The 20,711-nt window shown below is 57.4% G+C and overlaps 8 protein-coding genes across 8 annotated transcripts; 5 read left to right on the top strand and 3 right to left on the bottom strand.

Annotated features, from left to right (window-relative positions):
• Positions 1–13: 13 nt before the first annotated feature.
• PHSY_001932 (hypothetical protein) lies at positions 14–1,630 on the bottom strand (the record flags this gene model as incomplete). The annotated part of the gene is made up of 1 exon (XM_012332558.1): positions 14–1,630. One exon carries the CDS (start codon positions 1,628–1,630, stop codon positions 14–16), a length of 1,617 nt encoding a protein of 538 aa, XP_012187948.1.
• An 879-nt stretch (positions 1,631–2,509) lies between these two features.
• On the bottom strand, positions 2,510–5,372 carry PHSY_001931 (transporter; the record flags this gene model as incomplete). Its single annotated transcript, XM_012332557.1, has 2 exons — positions 2,510–4,413; positions 5,252–5,372. The coding sequence occupies 2 exons, from the start codon at positions 5,370–5,372 to the stop codon at positions 2,510–2,512; spliced, it is 2,025 nt and encodes a 674-aa protein (XP_012187947.1).
• A 72-nt stretch (positions 5,373–5,444) lies between these two features.
• On the top strand, positions 5,445–8,481 carry PHSY_001930 (transcription factor; the record flags this gene model as incomplete). Its single annotated transcript, XM_012332556.1, has 2 exons — positions 5,445–7,580; positions 7,672–8,481. The coding sequence occupies 2 exons, from the start codon at positions 5,445–5,447 to the stop codon at positions 8,479–8,481; spliced, it is 2,946 nt and encodes a 981-aa protein (XP_012187946.1).
• A 458-nt stretch (positions 8,482–8,939) lies between these two features.
• PHSY_001929 (ectomycorrhiza-regulated esterase) lies at positions 8,940–9,916 on the top strand (the record flags this gene model as incomplete). The annotated part of the gene is made up of 2 exons (XM_012332555.1): positions 8,940–9,589; positions 9,664–9,916. The coding sequence occupies 2 exons, from the start codon at positions 8,940–8,942 to the stop codon at positions 9,914–9,916; spliced, it is 903 nt and encodes a 300-aa protein (XP_012187945.1).
• Positions 9,917–11,244: 1,328 nt separating this feature from the next.
• Positions 11,245–13,812, top strand: PHSY_001928 (hypothetical protein; the record flags this gene model as incomplete). The annotated part of the gene is made up of 2 exons (XM_012332554.1): positions 11,245–13,565; positions 13,653–13,812. The coding sequence occupies 2 exons, from the start codon at positions 11,245–11,247 to the stop codon at positions 13,810–13,812; spliced, it is 2,481 nt and encodes an 826-aa protein (XP_012187944.1).
• Positions 13,813–14,369: 557 nt separating this feature from the next.
• Positions 14,370–15,821, top strand: PHSY_001927 (hypothetical protein; the record flags this gene model as incomplete). Its single annotated transcript, XM_012332553.1, has 1 exon — positions 14,370–15,821. One exon carries the CDS (start codon positions 14,370–14,372, stop codon positions 15,819–15,821), a length of 1,452 nt encoding a protein of 483 aa, XP_012187943.1.
• A 149-nt stretch (positions 15,822–15,970) lies between these two features.
• Positions 15,971–17,578, bottom strand: PHSY_001926 (multidrug transporter; the record flags this gene model as incomplete). Its single annotated transcript, XM_012332552.1, has 1 exon — positions 15,971–17,578. The coding sequence occupies one exon, from the start codon at positions 17,576–17,578 to the stop codon at positions 15,971–15,973; it is 1,608 nt and encodes a 535-aa protein (XP_012187942.1).
• Positions 17,579–18,933: 1,355 nt separating this feature from the next.
• Positions 18,934–20,698, top strand: PHSY_001925 (hypothetical protein; the record flags this gene model as incomplete). Its single annotated transcript, XM_012332551.1, has 2 exons — positions 18,934–19,289; positions 19,375–20,698. 2 exons carry the CDS (start codon positions 18,934–18,936, stop codon positions 20,696–20,698), a joined length of 1,680 nt encoding a protein of 559 aa, XP_012187941.1.
• Positions 20,699–20,711: the final 13 nt, after the last annotated feature.

Genomic DNA, 20,711 nt, shown 5'->3' with positions numbered 1-20,711 from the left:
CTCTGCTGGACGACTACGAGTTTGTGTCTTGTTTCTCGACCACCTTGTCGTCGACATCCTCCTTGCTGGCTGTGCTGGCCTCCTCCTCCGACTTGGGCGCAGTTCGCTTCTGCTTGATGAATGCGCACGCGACGATCATCAGACCGCACAGCGCAGTGTAGAAGGTCCACATGTTGCGCAGACCCGTCATGTACTGCTGCTTGGTGGCCGACTCTGAGCTGGTTGCATGGAGCGAAGTGATGCTGCTTCCCTTTGGCAAAGAGTGCTGGATGAGCACCGAGCCAATGACGACCGAGATCGAGGTGCACAGATTGCGCAAAAAGTTGTACGCCGACATGGCTGCCGCGATGTCCCTCTGATGCAGGTGGCTCTGCAGCGCGATCATCGGGCTCTGGAAGAGCAACCCGGCACCCAGACCGGTCACCACCTGGAACGCGATGATCTTGGCCCACTCCCTCTCCGTCTTGAAGCTGATGAACAGTCCGCTGCCGAGCGTCATGAGCGCCGCACCCACGTAGCAGATGTACGTATAGTTGCCCGTCTTGCGGATCACCATGGCACCCGCCATGGGCATGCACGAGAGCGGCACGATGAGCGCAAACAGCGTCACACCCGAGATCAGCGGCGTCAACCCCAAGATCACCTGTGAATAGAGAGGAAGGAAAAAGTCGTACGAGATAAAGACGAACGAGTGGGTGCACGAGAGCACGAAGGCGGCCATGTTGGTCGACTTGGAAAAGATGCGGCCGGGGATGATGGGTTTGGCGGCGAAGCGGGCTTCCCACACCATGAAGGCGACGAGGAGCAGGAGGCCGAACACCATCAGGCAGATCACCATGGGGGAAGACCAAGGCTTGGCTGCCGTCGCGCCCGACTCGAGTCCGTACAGGAACAAGATCGTGCCCGAAAGGATAAAGACGAATCCAGCCCAGTCGAGCGTGCGCAGGCCGTGCAAGATCGGTTCTCGCTTGACGTCGACTTTGAGCACGAAGAGCAGCACGACAATAGCGAGCCCGTCGAAGGGAAGATTGATGTAGAAGCACCACCTCCACCCGATCGTCTGCACAAAGATACCTCCCAGAACCGGTCCAATGGCACTCGAGATGCCCCAGACGATGCCTGTAAAGCCGTAGTACTTTGCGCGGTCCTTCAACGCGAACAGATCGCCGATAATGATGGTGATCATGACGATCGAGCAGCCCGCGCCCAGACCTTGCACCACACGACCGCCGATGAGCATAGCTCCATCCCGAGCGAGCGCGCAGACGAGACTTCCCGCCATGAAGATGACGGCGCCAGTGACGACGATCGGGCGACGACCAAAGATGTCCGAGGCTTTGGCCCAGACAGGCGTCGAGGCGGTGTTGGCGAGGGTGAAGCCGGAGCTGATCCACGCATACTGCTGGCTTGTGGCGCCAATCTCGCGTGCGATCGTGGGCAGAGCGGTCGAGATGATGGTCACATCGAGCGCGCAGAGGAACATGGTCAGGCACAGCGAGATCATGATTAGTCGTCGCTGCCACGTTGACATGACGGGAGGTACGAACTCGCTCATCCGCGTATCGACCGCTTCGAGAGTTGGCAGCGCCACCTCTTCAGCTGGCTGTTCCTTTGACGTTCTTGAAGCCATGTTTGCGATCTGAAGCCTGTTTGGAGGTGGTGGACGGTGTCAAACAAGAGCACGGACGGTGGCAAGAGTGTATATACAAAGTACTTCAAGGCACTCGCGAACGCGACCGTAGCCGCGTCAAAGAATCGCTTGGAAAGAAACTGTGCCAAGTCCGCGGAGCAAGGAATGCAAGAATGTAAACTGCGGTTCGTAACAGCGTGCATCAAGACGATATGAAGGAAACCAACACGAACCGTTGATCTGTCAATGGTTGTTGGTGGAGCCGATCCGAGGACGCGCTGTGCGACAGCCGCAGACAGCGTCCAACACTGACCAACTCGGTTGCAGTGGGGTCACCTTCGCACCAGCACTCTAACACGTTTCTTGTTCTGGCATCAAGGCTTAACAGACGCTAGCTTGCTCGACCCTCGTTCCGAGCTTGCTTGGCTTCGGTTCGGATCGAGTCGCTGTCGAGAGCAACCGAACGAACCGCTGGTGAACTCTGTCTCGACCGAGGACGTTTCGAGCATCTGAGCAGTCACCTCGGTTCCTTTCAGGTTTTGAGAATCCCCGCAGCTACACTGGTTTTTCGCGGGGAGAGGCCAGCGCCCAGCTCGTCGATCCGACCTGGTTCACCGAACAGTGCGTTGAACCGTTCAATCTTGGCGTGGCGACGCAGCACTGAAGCAGCGAGTTTTGCAGAAAACACATGCAAGGTACGCAGTTGCTCAGCATGTGTGGGAACCAAGGCGACCGCATGGCGCTCACAGCGTACATTTTCTTTAACAACCTCAGAGACACGGCAACATCTGCAGAAGTTAAGGAAAGGACGGAAAGGAAATGTTTTGTATTGCGAACCACCAGAAACCTTTGCATATTGCCTACAGAATGAACATTGCTCTACTGCTCCTTGTCGCGAACAGTGACGAATCGCGAGGTAAAGACACGAATGCGCTTGCCGAAAAAGTAGACACCGATAGCCATGACGCTGACGAGAGCCGTGAGGCCTCCGAACATGTTGAAGGCGCCGTCGTAGCCGAGAGCTGCGATCATGTCCCAAACACGGTAGCTGACTCCGAACGACATGATGCCACGGTAAGCGCAGATAATGACGAGGAGCGAACTGGCACGTTGAGGGTAGGCATCCAGCAAATACGTGATGGTGACAATGTTGGCGCCTACGAAGCAGAAGTAGTAGGCGGCGATGCACCAGCAGTACAGGAACCAGTGGTACTGTTCCGGGTGCGTGGCGCCTTGACCGTAAAGCACAATCGTAAAGATGCCGATGATCATGGGGAAGATGAGCGGGATCAGGCGTGTCTCCGGTTCGTGGATGCCGCCGCGTCGATTGGCGAACCACTTGATGATGAAATCGCTGCCGTAGCCGAACACGGGCAGCGCCACGAGCGAGGTGGCGATCTGGCCTGTGTTGGCGTAGCTGACCGAGTCGTTGGACCAGTTGTAAGGTGCCTTGCCGACGATGGAACCGTAGGTCATCGAGAGCGCAATGTTGCACCCGAGCGTGACACCGTTGATGAGCAGAGCCCAGAGCACGTTGGGGAACCAGAGCATGGTCCACGCATCCCGGAACACCATCCAGGCCTTGTTCCACTCGGGCTTGCCAACCACGAGGCGCAGGTCGGAACGCATGCTTCGAGCCTCGTACGTCTCGAAGTCCAGAGGAGGGCGCTCGGTGTGCAGCACAAAGTTCGAGCCCGTCTGGCCTTCCTTGGCGCTGCTGTCGTCCGCGTTCTCCTGGTATGCAGATTGAGGTCGGTAGTACTTGGTTTCTGGCAGCAGGAAGAAGGCAGCGACGAAGCAGACGCCGCTCATGATGCATCCGATGCCGTACCACCACTGTGGGCCGATGGCACCTGCGATGGGCGAAGCAAAGAGGATGAAGATGGCGCAAGCGATCACCTGGATCGTCTGCTGGACCATGAGGAAGCGTGCGCGCTCGTGCAGGAAGCAGATCTCTTGGGTGATCATGGGCACCAAAGCCTCGCTCTGGCCCGCAGAGAGACCGAGCAAAAGGCGAGCCGCGAGATGCCAGTTGTAGTGAGCGCCTGCGATTCCAGCACCAGCGCAGAGACCGATCGAGATGCACATGATGGCAGTGGCGACGAGGAACACGCTGCGACGGCCCACAGCGACAGCAAGAGGCATACCGATGAGGTTGCCGATGCCCATGGTAAGATTGGGAAGGCTGAGCATGTAGCTGATCTCCTTGTAGCCTTTGCCAATGGCGGCATACTCGGGGATGTAGAAGCCGAGCAGACCACCAAAGCCACTGACGATGCCGAGGCCGATAACCGAAAAGAAGGAGAGGATCACAACGACGACCGACTTTTGCCACATGGGCATGTTGAGTGGATCGCGAGGGTCCGACGTGGGTGCCGGAATGTACACCACCTTGCCAGCGGTCAGCTGGACCGTGCCCGAGGCATGGACCGTGGACTTGTTGACCTCGAGCGGCTGATCATCACCATCGAAGGTGTTGGTCTCGATGTCGAGCGAAGAAGTCTTCTTGATCTCGTCCGCCATGGTGGCAAGTTTTCGATCTGTGCGTGCTTGTGGGCTTGGGAGTTTGAAGAGCTTGGTGAAGAGGGAAACGGGTGCTGCTATCGTTCGACGATAGAGACCTCGGGTAACAGTCAACGGTCGTGGATCTCGACGAAGGACTTGACGACTTTTCGATCGATGCAAGCCTCGAACATGCTTTGCTTTTATGTTCGTTGGCCTCGTGCGGGGCGAAGCATGGTTGCAATGCACGTCGATACGAGGGCAACCGAGATCTCTGGTGTCTGAAGCGTTCCTGAGGTGTTGAGCAACCGAGCAAAGCGGCAAAAGCTGCAGCAATGTGCAGGCAAAGATTGCGGGGTATGGCAGCGAGGCTAGACGCAGGGACTGAATCTGCCTCTACGCCGATACAATTGCCACAGGATCGCGGATATCTTGCACGATCCGAGGTAGGAACGCAACGTCGAGCAAAAAGAGAAGAACACAGAGCGGAAAGGAAAGCATGGCCTCACAACTCATCGAGACGTATCAGGCTTCAGCATGCTGCATCGGCAGGTCGATCCAGGGCAAAGCACGCACATCGACCTCGAATGCATGTATCCTCGTCGCGGACAACGCTCAAAGTCTTGTTTGCCTTGACTTCCGTGCCGAAACCCCAGTCGGGGATGTGGGGAAGGTCCCAGACAATGTCAAATGGTTGGGGACGAGGGACAATATTGCTTCACAACGCGGGACAACGCCCAAACTCCGCCAAGTCGAGGTTGACGGGCTGGAGGGGAGGCCCACAATGGCAGTGTGTTGTGTGAGTGTGGGGTACCCCGCATGTTTCGGTATCGTGTTCGAGCGTCGAGCCAAGAATTGAGGCTTTCTGGGCGCTTAGACAGACTGACAGGACCCTAAACCTCGGTTCGCATGCCTGTTCGACTCGCAGCCTGCCTGTCCAAACTCCGCCATGCGGTCAAACGAAAAGGAGGACACTAGCAGCTCTGCAGCTCTGAAGCGCGGGGAATGCGACCCCCACTCTATTCATATTGAGAGCCAGCTCGGTTTGTTCAGACTAGGCTGTTGGCTGCACGACGCTGCCTCGGCTGCCGTCCAATCAGAGCTGTTCCGTTTCTGTACCCTTGGCTGCCACGAGCGCCATTGTGAACCGCTCCACTTGCCGTCTGACGTCGCGTATCGTGCTTGACATGTCTACCCGCAAGATTCGCTTGCAATCAGTCGGTTCACAACCATCAAACATCGACCTGTACGGTTCTTGTCATGAATTCGTCCTTTCTCTCGGACAACAAACATATAGCTCGGTTTTGCAAGCATGGCGATGGCTCTGACCGCGCTGCCCCTCACGGTGACTCCTTCTTCTCTCGTCAAGGGCAACGTGGCGGCCCATGCATGGACCGAGCCAGCCGACACTGACGAGGCAGCTCAATGCCTCGTTTCCATGTCTTCATCCAACAACAGCACCAGCCATACAGGCAAGCAAAGCGACGTGATTGCAAGCCTCGCTACGCCGACGCCCGCCCGCGCCCCACATAGCAAACCCGACCGTCTGTCGCTAGCGTGCAATCCATGTCGCAAGCGCAAGGTACGCTGCGATGCACACCAACCCAAGTGTCACAACTGCATCCGGCGCGGCGATGTGTGCGTCACGTCGGATCCACGAAAGGCTGGCGCACCGCCTGCGGTACGCCAGAAGGCCACTCGACGTCACACGGGTCCGTCGCTGAGTGCACTCCAACGCGCTCGCGAAGTTGAACAGAAGGAGCAGCGACAGCTCTTGCTTCAGTCTCGGCGCGATCAGTGGTCTGTCGGATCCACAGGCACGCCCGACGGCATCGAATCAGAACTCGATGATGATGAGCCTGTTGAACAAGACCAAGATGACGACGTCGACCTGTTCGGCTCTGACCTGGTTTCGGACCCAATACAAGACCGACAAACACAGCCCATCAGCGCCGCTTCTCTACAGAGTCCGCGTTCGATCGGATCGAGCTCTACACTTCATAGCAGCACGCCACTTGTCGAACTCGTTCGATCTTCAAGCGCCTCGCTGATCAGGACTCGCAACAGAAACAACAGCAGCAGCAACACGGGCGGTGACACCGAACTTCCTACGTGGGTGTCTCGAGCTTACAAGGAAGTCTCTGCGGCGCACGCCCCAAGCATCGATCAGCTACAGACAAGCACAGAGCACGACGAGCAACAGCAGCCGCATTCGACGGTAGCCACGCCGGATGTGGTCATCAACACAGACGGATCGCCGAACCGATTCAAGGTGCTGGGAGGCAGCAGCCTACAGTACCTCTTCAAATTTACAGACGTCTGTCTAGCCAGCTATGGGTTCGACGCAACAGCGCCGCTCTTCAGGCACGGCTTGACTCCGAGCGACGACTTTGTGATGCCCCTCTTTCCGACGCTACCAGATCTGCCGGCACAGCGCGTACTGTCGCACTGCATCGACATTTTCTTTGCTCGTGTCTGGCCCGCGTTTCCTGCTCTCGATCGCGACGCAGTGCAGGCGGAAGCGGATCTCTTGCTGGAATTGCAAGCCGAGGAGCCCTCAACCTTGCCCTCCACGGCGCGACCAGCCGAGAGCTTGCAGAGCAAAGTGCGGTCGAGCCAGGTGCCCGGTCTGGTCGTACTCTACGCGATCATCTGCATCGGTCTCCACGAGACGTCGCCGGCAGATCCCGTACTGGAGCAGGTGAGGCGCAATGCGGCCCCGTATCTGACGGCGTGCTACAGTCTGCACGCGCATCTCACTGCGATGCCATACCAATCGAGCGTTCAAGCGCTGCTGCTGGTCGCTCTCGCGCTCCGAGCCTGTGGCAAAGACGGTCAAGCATGGTACATTTTGGGTCTAGCGCTTCGACTCGCCATGTCGCTCGGTCTTCACAAGAGTGTCGAAACGCCTCAGCAACGTGGTCTGCCGCCAAACAGCTCGGCGAGCCTTCGACGACGCCTTTGGTGGTCGTGTTTCTCGCTCGAGAGGCTGCTGCAGCTGGAAAATGGTCGTCCGTCCAGCATCGACTCGACGCAAGATTACGGGTCCCTGGACGCCAATCTCACCATACGACTGCCTGGGTTCGGACTTTGGCGGCCTGGTCAGACGTCGGACAGCGATAGCAGCCCCAACAGTGACGAACAAGACCACCACGTGGTGAGTCCGGAAGAGGCAGAAGCGTACGACCTACCCGAGCAAAGAACGAATCGCCTGTTCACCGCATGGGTCTCACTCTCGGCCATCATGGGCCAGATCTCGGATCGCTTCTACAATCATCGCTTTGGTCATGCCACCGAGCTGCTCGGTGAGACGGCAAGGTTGGCGCAGTGTCTGACCAAATGGGAGGCGAGTCTACCGCCAAGCCTCAAACCGGGAAGCAGCTCTTTTGCGGGCAACGTGGATCACGCGCACGTCGCCATCGCCTTTCTGGCACAGCAATACTACCATGTAAGTTTCGCTCGAGGTTGCGTGGAGAAGCACGTATACAGCTCGCTGACAGATGCAACCTTCTGTCCTTGTTCTGCTGTTTGTGTGGCAGGCCAAGATGGCTGTGCTGCGAATCGCCATTTTGTTCCCCCCGCAAGGTTTCCAGAAAGAAGTGCAGAAGCGTGCGCTCGAGCTTGCCGACATTGGACAGCTGCTGGGAGCTGCATCGCAGTGCGTCGGTGCAGCGCGCAGCCTGATCCATCTGAACCTGCAGCTGGCGGATTCTGGGATTCACTCGACGCTCGTGGGAGTGCAGCAGATCTTCTTGGCCAGCATTGTACTCGCGCTCAGCATCTTGCGCAGTCCACGCAGCAGGCTTGTTCGCTCAGATGTCGAGTTGCTCACCGAAGCTACAAGTCATGTCGAAAGCTGCTACGAGTCATGGGGCTACCCTGCTGCTTTCTTGACCATCTTTTCGAGGCTAAGAGACCGAACTACGGCCATCTCGAGAGGGCAGGCACTGCCCATTGCGCCGCTGTCGTCGCTCATTGCCAACGGAAATGCCGCCATGCAGGCCAAGAGTCGAGTCGCATCCGCGCACCACAGCCGAAGAACAAGCCACATTCACGGATCTCAAGCATGGATCGGCGAGGCTGCCACTCCAGCTGGAAGAGAGGACATTTTACTGTCAGACGAGCAGTCACAAGAACCTACCCATCATCAGACCGAAGCATGTTCGAAAGAGGTACACGCGGAACACTCGATATCGGCATCCTTGTTCGCCAACAGCAACGGGCTCGACGGTAGCAACGCAGGCTCAGGCGGCGTACTGCCATTCACGAGCGAGACAGGCATGGAAGCTTTCACCAGCATGGACTTTGAGGACTTTTGGGACATGCTCAAGGCCGACATCTTCATGTAATCGATAGAGATCAAACGTACCTAACCTGTTCATGGCTGCGCCTGTCAGCCAGAGTGTTGCTGTGCGATGGCTTGGGCCATGAACTTGGTTGCCCCTTCCGGCAGAACGTGAGTCGGGTTGTGAAGTGGTGTACCGTGGCGAGTGTAAGTCAGTGCCGAGACGGTTTCACGAGCAAACTCGGCATAAGCTGGCAAGTAAAAGCGGTTTTCCGACATTCATGCCCTCATGGCAATGCGGATAGGAACGCAGCACCAGGCGGCTACAGATTGCGGACCACGTTCAGGCTAGCACGCTGATTGACATGCCAGTCTGTGTGTGCTTGCGCGTGAGACAAGTTCGTACGAGTTAGTTTCTCACTTCGCTCTGATATAGATAGACGCTTGCACGTCGGACTACCGCTCAACTCACATCCTCCTCTCCCACCACCACCACCATCGCGACACGAAACGTTAGACAAGATGCAAGCGGGCAGCGGTTCGACCGGCGCTGAAAACGAGGTGACTATCCGCATTCCCTCTGCGCAACCTGGTGCCGACATTGTGGGCATACTTCACCATCGTCATTCTGCCGCCCAACGCACGGAACATGTAGCGCTGATCCTGCACGGTCTCATGGCGCACAAGAATCAGAGCTACCACGTCGAGCTCGCCGCTGCTCTGCCCATGGACAGCTTCCGCTTCGATTTCCGCGGCAATGGCGAGACGGGTGGCAGCTGGGGGATGTGCAACATCGGACACGATATCGAGGATCTACAGGCGGTGGTGCACCACCTGCGTCACGAGATGGCGTACCGCGTGGAGCTCATCGTGGGTCACTCGCGCGGCTCACTCGATGCGTGGACGTACCTGGCGCGCGACGAACGGCTGCGCTGGGACGACGATACGGATGTGCCCTTCTTCGTGGCGGTTTCGGGCAGGTGGGATATGATGCGTGTGCTGGACAGGTACGATGTGTACAAACGTGGTTTCGACAAGGAAGGGGTGTTCAAGTGGCGTGTCAAGAGTGCCGGTGTGCAGAGGGAGTATCCTGTCTACCCGTCGGACCTTGGGCGTATGGCTACCTTCCCCATACGCAAAATCGTCCGACGCATTTCCGCCACCACCGAAGTGTAAGTTCTGCTCCTCCTCTTCCCCCTAAGCGTGCCGGTCACATATCCCACGTTGCTGCTCTTCTACGTCATAGGCTCATCATTCACGGTACCGAAGATCGAACTGTGCCGGTGCAAGACGCTCACAGCTATCTGCACGAGCTTCGCAGCAACCCACGACGCTCGTCGGATGCTCAACAGCTCCAGCTCGTCCCGGGCTCGGACCACATGTACAAGGGCTACACGCAGCCGGTGGTCGAGCACATCCTCGAGTGGTACCACCAACGCAAGGCAGCCAAACGTGCGGCTCCCACTCCAGCTTCCGGGCAGGCTCAGGCTCGCCTCTGACGCCATCGAGCACCTTGTGATTGCATAAAAGATGTACTGTTGTTCGGGTATGTGTCAAGTTCGGAATCGAGAGATAAGCTAGCCTTTCCGATAATCATGCCGATAGCGTGAAACCAAAAGAAAGTTTGTCGTTGCGCAATATGACAGGCGATAAAGAGTGGCTTACGCGAGCTGCCTCGTTCGGCTTTGTTGCTTTACAACTCGGCTCGAGTCGCTTAGAGTGCGGATTCGCACTAAACCGTGGGTACGATTCCCACTCCGATCTTCCGATGGCTTAGTTTCTGGACGTTCCTGGCGCTTAGGCATTACGCCCTCCGTCTTCCGAATATCTATTTGTGGAAGACGCTAGTCCACTCTGATAGATAAAGCACATCCTGCGGGTACACCCACAATGTTGATTTAAAAGAGGGTGCACACTAAGCTATCACATGCGATGTCAACTTTTAACGAGATGCACAGGCAGCTCACCGCTTGCCAAGACACGAAAATGCAGTCTAGTAAGCACTAACGTCGTCGTGGCGCTCCTGAAAGTGAGATACGAGGTGCTAGTGCCTCCTAGTGAGTAACGTGACCTGACCGCCTGGAGCAGATCGTCGGTCACGTAACGCAGCTGCGTCCACGTGTGTGGTGCCTGGTGCCATCTCTCCTTAGATTGCTGCTGTGGCTGCCCAGATCGCTAGTTCGCTCGATTTGCTTCAGCGCTGGCTCGCTTGTCGTGACGGTTGGCGATAATACTACCTCGGTTGATTTGCGAGCCAGCGAGACACGATCCGAAGCCGAACGTGCTGCCCGAAAGCCCAGGCACCCAACCGCACCCAAAGGTACACGCACACACATTCCCATAGATTCATTTGATGTACACTCGTTGCCTATCTCTTCGCTGACATCCCTTGCTATTCACTGGGCTGGCCTCAGATGGCCAGACTGGGTGGGCTTTGCTCGTGAAAGACCAAACGCAATACCAAAGGTGACGGAGGATGCGCAAGACGAGAGACTGCACGAGGATGTAGTGCTATGTCGGCCACCTATCAACACCCGACCGCTACGCAGTAAGACGCTGAAATCTTGCCCAAGTGTCTGTTGCAAGGTTGCACTGCGGAGCATACACTGTCGAGTGCGTTCCGACGAAGATTATACTTTAACGTAGTGATGCTACAACAGCCGCTGCCACATATGACTCCTCGTCCCTTTACTTTCTCAAGACGATATCCTCTCGCTGCCAGCCTATAAACCCTTGCAGATCATCATCTGCCATCGCTCACCCAGCATCAAAAGCGCGATTTATAGAGAGCAATCCGATCAAAATCGCAGCGACTGTGCAGGAAACAATGTCGAAGCTGCTACCCCCCAACCCACCCACGGTGGAGGGCAAGCCGCTCTTCATCGCCCCCAACGGACCCAAGCCCAACCGTCGAGTGATGATCGCCAACCGTGGCGAGATTGCGCTGCGTATCGTGCGCACCTGCCAACAGATGAACGTCGAGACCGTTGTCGTGTACACCGAAGTCGACGCCTCGGCCGAGTTCGTAGCCCACGCTACCGTCGCCGTCAACGTCGGCGCCATGACCACCGACGACAACCCGTACCTCAACATCACCAAGCTCATCGACGTGGCGCTCCAACACCGGTGCGATGCGCTTCACCCGGGCTATGGCTACCTCTCGGAGAACGCCGACTTTGCCGACGCCGTCGCAGCTACAGGCAGCATCACATTCCTCGGTCCACGAGGCGACGTGATGCGGTCTATCGGCGAAAAGAGTCGATCCAAGCAGCTGCTGCACGAAAAGCTCGGTGCGGACGCGCATCTGGTACCCGGATACCACGGAACCGACGAGATCGATCTCGAGACCGCACAGAACATCGGCTATCCACTCATGATCAAGGCTTCCTCGGGAGGTGGTGGGCGTGGTATGCGTATCGTGCGTTCGCCGGACCAGCTGGCGCCGGAGATCGCACGTGCGCGCTCTGAGGCGCTGCGCAACTTTGGCTCCGCAGAGCTGCTCTTCGAACGCTACATCGAAGGCGGCAAGCATATCGAGGTGCAGATCTTTGGCGACAACCATGGAAACGTCTATGCGCTCGGCGAACGCGACTGCTCCGTTCAACGTCGTCATCAGAAGATCATCGAAGAGTCACCGTCGACTGACTGCGAGGCGGACGCGGAGCTGCGCAAACGCATCCATCAGTCGGCCATCACCATCGGCTCGCTGCTTTCTTACCAGGGCGCCGGAACGGTCGAGTACATCTACGACACAAAGACCAAGGAGTTCTTCTTTTTGGAGGTCAACACGCGTCTGCAGGTCGAGCATCCTGTGACCGAGATGTGCAGCGGGCTGGATCTGGTCAGCTTGGGTGTCTATGTGGGCGGCGACGGCGATCTGTCCAAGCTGGAGCCTGTGGCGAAGCTCAAGCCGTTTGGACACTCGATCGAATGTCGTGTTTGTGCAGAGGAGCCTGGTGCCGACTTTACACCGCGCACAGGCGTGGTGAGGATGCTCGAGGTGCTCTGTCTGGGCCAACCAGGCGTTCGCTTCGACACGAGCATCCGTGTGGGCACCACCGTATCCATCTTCTTTGACGCAATGCTGGGCAAGCTGATCGTGCACGCCGCCACACGCGCCGCCGCGATCGAAAAGATGCTACAGGTGCTGCAGACGTCCGTCGTCATCGGTCTGCCCACCAACACGACGTTTATGAGCTCGTGCCTGCGCCACCCTAGCTTTGTCGATGGCAGCTACAACACGTCGCTCATCCCCAACAACCTCGAGTGGCTGCTTGACCTGCCTGTACAGCTGGCGCCCTCGGCGCTCTCGACCGGTCCCAAGCAGGGTGCTTTGCCGCTAGCGACGATCGTGCCTGCATTCCACCTGTTCAAGGAACTGCGCGGCAAGCTGTACCCATCGCGAAGTGGGTTGCCTGCCAACTTCGACTTGGTCAACGGCTGCGACCGCAGCGTGTCCAAGACGGAAAACTTTGTCGTGTCGCTGCCGGACGGCGGGCAGCAGTGGGATGTGATGGTCGAGTACGACGGCAGCCACGGCGAGTACGAGCTCAAAATGTGGATCAATGAATCAAGTCAGGCGGCGCAGGCGGCCGAGGAGCGCATCAAGGACAAGCTCGGCAGCAAGGCCAAACCCAAGGTGCTAGCGGCGCAGCTCAAAGCGGCACGCGCCTCGACCAAGTTCTACGGCTCGCTGCCCACGCGCAACGGCCTCGAAGGTCGCGCGCAAGGCGAGTGGCAGCTCGGCGTGCAGTCTTCGGAGGTGCACTGCCTTCGTTCGAAGCTGCTCACCTCGTCGCAGGTGCAGCTCTCATCTCTGCCCGCCACCACCCGCTCGCATCTGGCGACAGGGCGTGCGCGATGGGCTACAGCCACTCTGGCGCTCGAAATCGACGGCATCACCTCCACCCACATTTTGGCTACCGACCATTCCTTTCAAGATCACGAGAATGGTGCACAGACAGCGTGGGTGTGGTCGTCGCAGCTGTGTGGACCGATCAAAGTGGTGCGGCACGGCATGCGCACCTATGCGCTGGCCAACCAGTCTTTGGACGATTCGGCGGCAAGCAAGTCGGCCTACGTCACACCTATGCCTGCCAAGATCCTCAAGATTCTCGTCGAGAATCAAGCTACCGTCGAGCCAGGACAGTGAGTATACTCAGCCTCTCAGAACTTTCCATCGAGCCACCCACTGACACTCTTGATTGATTTGCTTGATTTCTTTTGGCACTACAGAGCGCTGCTGATCTGCGAGTCGATGAAGATCGAGACTACAATTCGAGCCCAGGTGGCAGGAAAGCTGCAGCTGCACGTGCAGAACGGCGACACTGTGCCGGAGGGCAAATTGCTGTGCCAGGTTGGAGGCGGTGAGGAGCAGCAACAGCAGCAGCAGTGAAAGTGAAAGCAACGGGCAGTTGAACACGGCCGCACGTACCTTGCTCGGCTATATTTAGCAGATGAATGTTTGGTAGACGATGTAGTTAGCGCATTTCATGCTTGCTTCAGCGGCATTCCTCGCTACTTGAGGGTTATCTTTTTGCATATAATTTCTTATCGCTTGCAGTGAGTGACTTTGACATTAGCCGCCGGGGTCTGTGCATCCGTCTGGTATGCCTGTGCCTGTTCCACAGCGGAAAAGCACCGGCTATGTACATATCCGTCAGCCGGCTCGCTTGCTGATCAGCTCCTGACGAACAGGAGGGATGAACAAGATGCACAGCCTTCTTTACCATTGTTCTACATGTCGAGGAGCGTGCCGTTGCTTCTCAGAGTCGGAGCAAGTCGTCCGAACTTTTCCACTTCTTCGTTGTCACCATTGCCTCGGCATACGCCCCTTCCAGCTCAATCAGTTGAGAGGGTTGACAGATTATATATCAGACGGTCGTTGTTGCCCTGCTTCGCTGAACGCACCTCTCTTGAGCCTGCCCGGAATAGTCTGGCAGTTGGATCATCATGACCACGTCCACAAGTCATCTCAGCTCCGAAAGCATCCTGCTGGATCTTGGCCAGCAAATCGGCCTCGACCTCTCAGCTCACAATGCCACCATCAAAGGTCAAGATCCTGTAGTCCCCTCGACGCACCGCATCGGCGATGCATGCGCCGCCGCACTGGCTCTAGCAGGCACCGCCGTCTCTCAAGTCGCCCACGCTCGCGGATCCGTCCTCGACACGATCAGCATCTCAGTCGACGAGGCCATCATGCAGCTCACCGCCGCCTTCTACACCAAAGTCAATGGCGTAGCGCTGCTGCGTCTGTTCGAAGATCCCAAGCTGTTCCACAACAGCGACTTCTACCCGACCAACGACGGTCGACACCTTTTCCTACTGTTGACCTATCCGCGGCTTCGCGATGCTGCGTGTCAGGTGCTGCAGTGTCCGCCCGAAAAGAAGGACTTCGCCAAGAGCATTGCGCAGTGGAACGCGTTCGAGCTCGAGGAGGCGATCAACGCGGCGCACGGGTGTGGAATCGCTCTGCGCACGCGTGAGGAATGGCGCCAGCATCCGCAGGGCAAGGCGCTGCTCGAGCAGAGCCTCATCTCGGTCACCAAGATCGGCGAGAGCGAGCCAGTCCCACTCAAACCGCTGTCGCAGCCGGATACGGCCAAGGACAATGCCTCCCAACCGCTCGAGGGCATCCGTGTGCTCGACAACGGCCACGTGATCGCCGCCCCCATCGTGAGTCGTCTTGCGGCCGAGTTCGGTGCGGATGTGCTGCACATCTCCTCGCCAGATTATCCAGACTCGGCGGCGATGCTCAACGAGACCGGCCTGGGCAAGCTCAACGCGTTTTGCGATCTCAACGAGGAAAGTGGGCGTCAAGGGTTTGCAAATGTGCTGAAAGACGCCGACATCTACGTGTGCAACTACCGTTCGCTGGAGCGCAAAGGGTATTCGGCCGATGAGCTCGCCAAGATCAAGCCGGGCATCATCTTTGTCGATATTACTGCGTGGGGCAGGGTCGGACCCTGGGCGACGCGAGGTGGGTTCGATCAGCTGGCGTGTACCGCGACCGGGTTTTCTGCCGAGGAAGGTGGCTTCGATCATCCGCGTCTGCCGCCGACATATCTGTTGAACGACTACCTAGCTGGCATCTTGGGCTTTGCGGGGGCATTGAGTGCGCTGCTGCGTCGTGCCAAGGAGGGCGGCAGCTATGTGGTCAGCCTCAACCTCGCTAGTGTCGTGATGTGGGTCCAGGACCTGGGATCGTTCGAATCAAAGGAGGTTGAACACCTTTCGCCCATCGACCACAATGTGGCGGCGGAAAAGCTCGACCACGTCTCGGGACCCAACGGCCACACTAGCTACCTCGGCGTTCGGATTGGGTTCGAGCATATCAAGCCTTATTTCAAAAGAGGTGCTCAGCCGGCCGGTGCAGTCCCGCTCTCGTGGTCTCAGTTTCAGTAGCACATTAGTGTAATTTCAGCAGTATCAACACCGGAGACTATCGATGAGGTGTGGAGTGATCGTCGTAGCTCTCATCGAGTTAAGTACAGTTTCGAATCACTCTCGAAGTACATCTCGAATCTTTTTCACCTTTGACGGCTGTAACGAGCCTACTTGGCGCTACGTGACATGGCTCTGAGCCGAGGTCCGGAGTGATATAACAAAAATGGGATCGGAGTCATGGCTAACGCCAAAAACCCGAGCAAGCTAGAACCCCATTTTGTACCCAGTCTCGAATAGAGTGCGTGCGAAAATAGTGGAAACGCCGCTCCAAAGCAGCTGCGTACAATGACGCCAGCTGCCAGCGCCGAGGCAGCGTTGACTGTATATGCATCGATGATAAAGTTGAAAAGACCCTGGAAGACGAAAAAGATGCCGAATCCGAGGAGAGCGGTCGAGAGCATGGGTGCCCAGAAGTTGATGCTGGGATCGCTGGTCCAAGCAAACCAGAAGAAGCCAATGGTGAGCACGGGTGCGCCCAGCATGGCCATTGGCAAACGCTCCTCCGGGTTCACCTTGCCGTCTGAAGCGCGATCGACGATGCGCGAGTAGCGCGGGAAGAAGACGGCAATGTAGAAGAGCACGCCTCCAAATGCGCCGATGGCAAAAGGGATGAACATGAGACCGACAATGCCTGCACTAAAGCCGTAGCCTTCGCCAAACACAATCGGTAGCGCTTCGAAGAGCAGATATACGACGCCGTACAGGAACGACATGAATAGGATCGATGCGAGCAGCATGGGTTCTTGTATCGACATGATGAGTGGCTTGAGCAGCACGGTGCGCATCAGGGTCGACGGCGTCAGCTTGACCTGCTCCAGAGGCGCACGATAGCGCGTGTCGCCCGTCTGCTGCCGCAGTTTCTCCGCCTTGCGCTTGAGTAGCACGGGTGCAAACGTCTCTGGCAGCGTCAGCACCACCATCAGCCAACAGACGCCCGAAAAGATGGCGCACACCCAAAACGCCCATCGAAAGCTCGTTCCCGAGTTCTGTATGAAGCCGCTGACGATAGGACCGAGGGCAGGTCCCGTGAACGGAGCGCAGGCGTACAGGCCGGTGGCGATGCCTCGCACGCGCGTCTTCCACAAATCAGCGATGAGACCGCCCGAGTTGCTCAGCGGTGCGGCTGCTGCTGTGCCTGCGAGGAAGCGCAGCACAAGCAACGCGCCAGTGTTGGGCGCCAGCGCACAACCTACGTTCCAGCACGTGTAGATGAGCAGCGAGGCGGTAAATACCCTGCGACGTCCAATGCGTTCCGAGAGCGGGCCCCACAGCCACGGACCCAAGATGTAGCCGGCGACAAAAACCGAGATGGTGAGCGCCGAGACTTCTTTGCCGAAGCCATAGTGGGCCATGAGACTCTGCGAGACCCCGGATGAGATCGACGAGGTAAAGGTGGATGCGAGAACCACGACGCAGGCCAAGAAGGTGAGGTAGACACGTCGCGCCACTGACCAGTTGTGCGGGTGTTTGGGGTCGTCGACTCCCTCCCAGCCGACAAGCATAGGCTTTTCGGAAGTGTTGTGAACGTCGTCGCTGAGTGCATTCTGCCGTTGGGCAGACTCAAGATCGTCGATATGCTTGGGTGATGTAGTGACAGCCTCGGGCACATCATCGTTTGGGGTGGTGCTTTCAGAATGATGACCCAGCTCCGAATCGATTGCGAGTGAGGCTGGCGTGCTGACCGATGGAGATCCGTGCGTAGGGGTGTCTGACATGGTCATCCTTGTCCGTTCAGAATGATTCGAGGCCCGTACAAAGGTAGAAGGAGGAGTGAGGCTGCACGGAAGCTGACGTGAGCTTTGTCAGGTGGGTCACTACATAGCTACGAGGCTAGGAAGCGTAATGCTGCCACATTCAGCAAGCGTGCCCCTTCAGAATGATCGAGGTGTGTTCGAAATGGCGCAAATGACAATCTCAGCCACTGCATTCGGATCGCAAGACCGGATCCAGCCGGTCTCCAACGAAACTTCCCGATGCAGACGATAATGCTGCGTCACGGACAATGGGCAGTCGAGAGGCGGTAACAGAGTGAGCTCACTTATCGACACGTTCCCAGATAGGCTCGCAGCTGCCATCAAGCGAATGCGCTAGTCCACGTTCATTTGATCATTGATGCGCAGTTGGATAGGCGAGCTCGATATCGGCTAGCTTCGGGTCGGAAAATTCTTAACCGAACTGCCTTGCTTTGCCGAAAGCCGAAGGAGCAGCAGACAGCAGCCGCGGAGAAAACAAAATGAATAAATGCAAATATTTATTTTGGTCAACATATTCGGATGCTATCAAAGCCGAACGCAGCTTCAGCCCGAGCCTGAGTCCGATAAGAGAAGGTAACTGCAGTGCTGTCTGCGCTTTGGTAGATCGGTGAGAACGCAGGAAAGCAAAATTGCCAGTGGGGGCACTTTCAACAGCGAGCAAGTCGAAGCGAGACATGGCGATTTGGAACCGCGTCATCCAGGAACCGCAGTGCGCGATACTTGACACGTTGGCGACGTGGGTATGGATGAGCAGCCTAACCCCTACTGGCTTTCGACCCACATTGTTGCTGCCTTTCACACTTTCATGAACATAGAGTTGATGACTAGCGGGATAGGTACTTTCGCAACGAAAGTGCAGTCCCACACCAACCCTGTCTGTTCCGACGGAGCGACATTCACATCCCAGTTCTCAGGATAAGAGCACAGCACGGCCTGACACGTGTGAAGTGCTTTTTTGCTAGCTGTGGTTGCCACGTATCAGGCACTCCCTGCGTGGCTTGTTGCATGATTAAGCTCCTCTTGCCGCTCGACTCGATCTGTGAAAGGTGCCTGAATGCAAGGCTAGGCACCAGCAGCGCATGTGAATGGCAGCCAACCATGCAAAGCGATCTTGTCATGGAGTCGACATAACTTGCCAGAGTCGGGTCAGCAAGCGAACTACAATCTGTCCTGCCTTTTCATAAAGCGTTGTCGCAATTCTCGAGCTCGTTATTGTGAGCGTCGCGACCTGAACATATCAAAGGTCTCTTCAATCGCAGTTCCGTCAACAACTCCCCCACCAACAACCATCTTCTGGTCGATCGCAACTCGCAACCATGTCGCTCAACGCACTCCAGACACCCGAAACGCCGCTCAAGCCGGCGCATCCTGCACTCAGGCTCCCTGTGATGCAGCTGCCGCCGCTCGTGTCCGATGCGGAAACGCAAAACAACCGTGCAGCCAACGAGGCGCTGATTCGCGAGCTCGAACAGCGTACCCAGAGCGTCCTCAACCAAGGCAGTGGCAGGACGCAGCAGCTGCACCTCAGCCGTGGTATGCTGCTGGCTCGCGACCGTATCGCACTGCTGCTCGACCAAGACTCGCCTTTCCTGCAGCTGTGCACATTTGCTGGCTACGAGCAAAAGGATTGCACGCCTTCCGGCAGCGTCGTTGGTGGTATCGGCCTTGTCAGGTGAGTCGCGCTCGAAGGAGTCAAATGATCAATGTAAAATGAGCAGACTAGCTGACACGTCCTTACCTTCGATACCCGCGCACAGCAACACGCTGACCATGTGCATTGCGCACATCCCCACGCTGCAAGGTGCATCGGCCAACCGGGCTCAGATCGCCAAGATCCAGCGTCTGGGCCAGATTGCCCACGAGAACAGATTGCCCATCGTATTTCTTGTACACAGTGCCGGTGCCAGTCTGCAACAGCAGTTTGAGTTCCACCACGGTGCTCGTCAATTCTATGACTTGGCCACTCGCTCGCAGGATGGCATCCCCACGTGCTCTGTGGTGTTTGGCCAGTGTCCTGCAGCGGGCGCCTACACGCCAGGCATGTCGGACATGACCATCATGATCCGCGAGCAGGCGCAGCTCTTCCTCGGTGGCCCTCCTCTGGTCAAAATGGCGACAGGAGAGGTGAGCAACGCAGAAGAGCTGGGCGGAGCCGAGAAGCACGCTACCGTCTCTGGTGTCGCGGACTGTTTGGTCAACAACGAGGTCGAGGCGATCACAGAGGCGCGATACTGGGTCGCTTCGCTCAACTGGGGTGAACGCATCTCGCGGCCCGAGTCGCTACGGCTGCCTCAGTGGGACAGCCTCGAGCCGCTGTACTCGATGGACTCGCTGCTCGACGTGGCTCAGGCCAACATCAAGAAGCCGTGGCGCATCGAGCAGCTGATCGCACGCATCACCGATGGCAGCCGCTTCAACGAGTTCAAGCCACTCTACGGTGCAAACACGGTGACGGGTTTCGCCTACGTCGCCGGTCACCCCGTAGGCATCATTGGCAACAACGGGGTGCTCAATCCTTCAGATGCACAAAAGACGACGCAGTTCATCCGGCTGGCCAACAACAACAACGTGCCGCTCCTCTTCCTCCACAACATCTCTGGGTTCATGGTTGGACGCGAGTTTGAGGCCGCAGGCAGCATCAAGTACGGTTCGCTGCTCATCAATGCCGTAGCCAACTCGAAAGTTCCGCACATTTCCATCATTGTCGGGTCGAGCTACGGCGCGGGAAACTGCGCAATGTGTGGACGCGCGTACGATCCTCGCTTCCTCTTTACATGGCCACAGGGGAGGACGTCGGTCATGGGTCCCGACGCGCTGGCTGGAGTCGTGGATATGGTGGAGCGCGAGATCCTCAGCCGCAGCGGAAAGCCCATCGACGAGGCTCGCCAGCAAAAGCGCAGGGAAGCCATGTTCAACAAGGTCTCGACCGAGTCGGATGCCTACTACGCTTCCAGCCGCATGATGGACGACGGCATCATCGACCCGCGATCGACGCGTCAGGTCGTTGGATTCTGCCTCGAGATCTTTGCTCAGGAAAAGATTCAGGGCAACCCGGGCTTCGGTGGCGTCTCGCGCATGTGAAGCTGCTCGAGCC

Source organism: Pseudozyma hubeiensis, assembly GCF_000403515.1.
Source record: "Pseudozyma hubeiensis SY62 DNA, scaffold: PHS21, whole genome shotgun sequence".
NCBI lineage: Eukaryota > Fungi > Basidiomycota > Ustilaginomycetes > Ustilaginales > Ustilaginaceae > Pseudozyma > Pseudozyma hubeiensis.
This window is presented reverse-complemented; position numbering and strand designations above follow the sequence as displayed.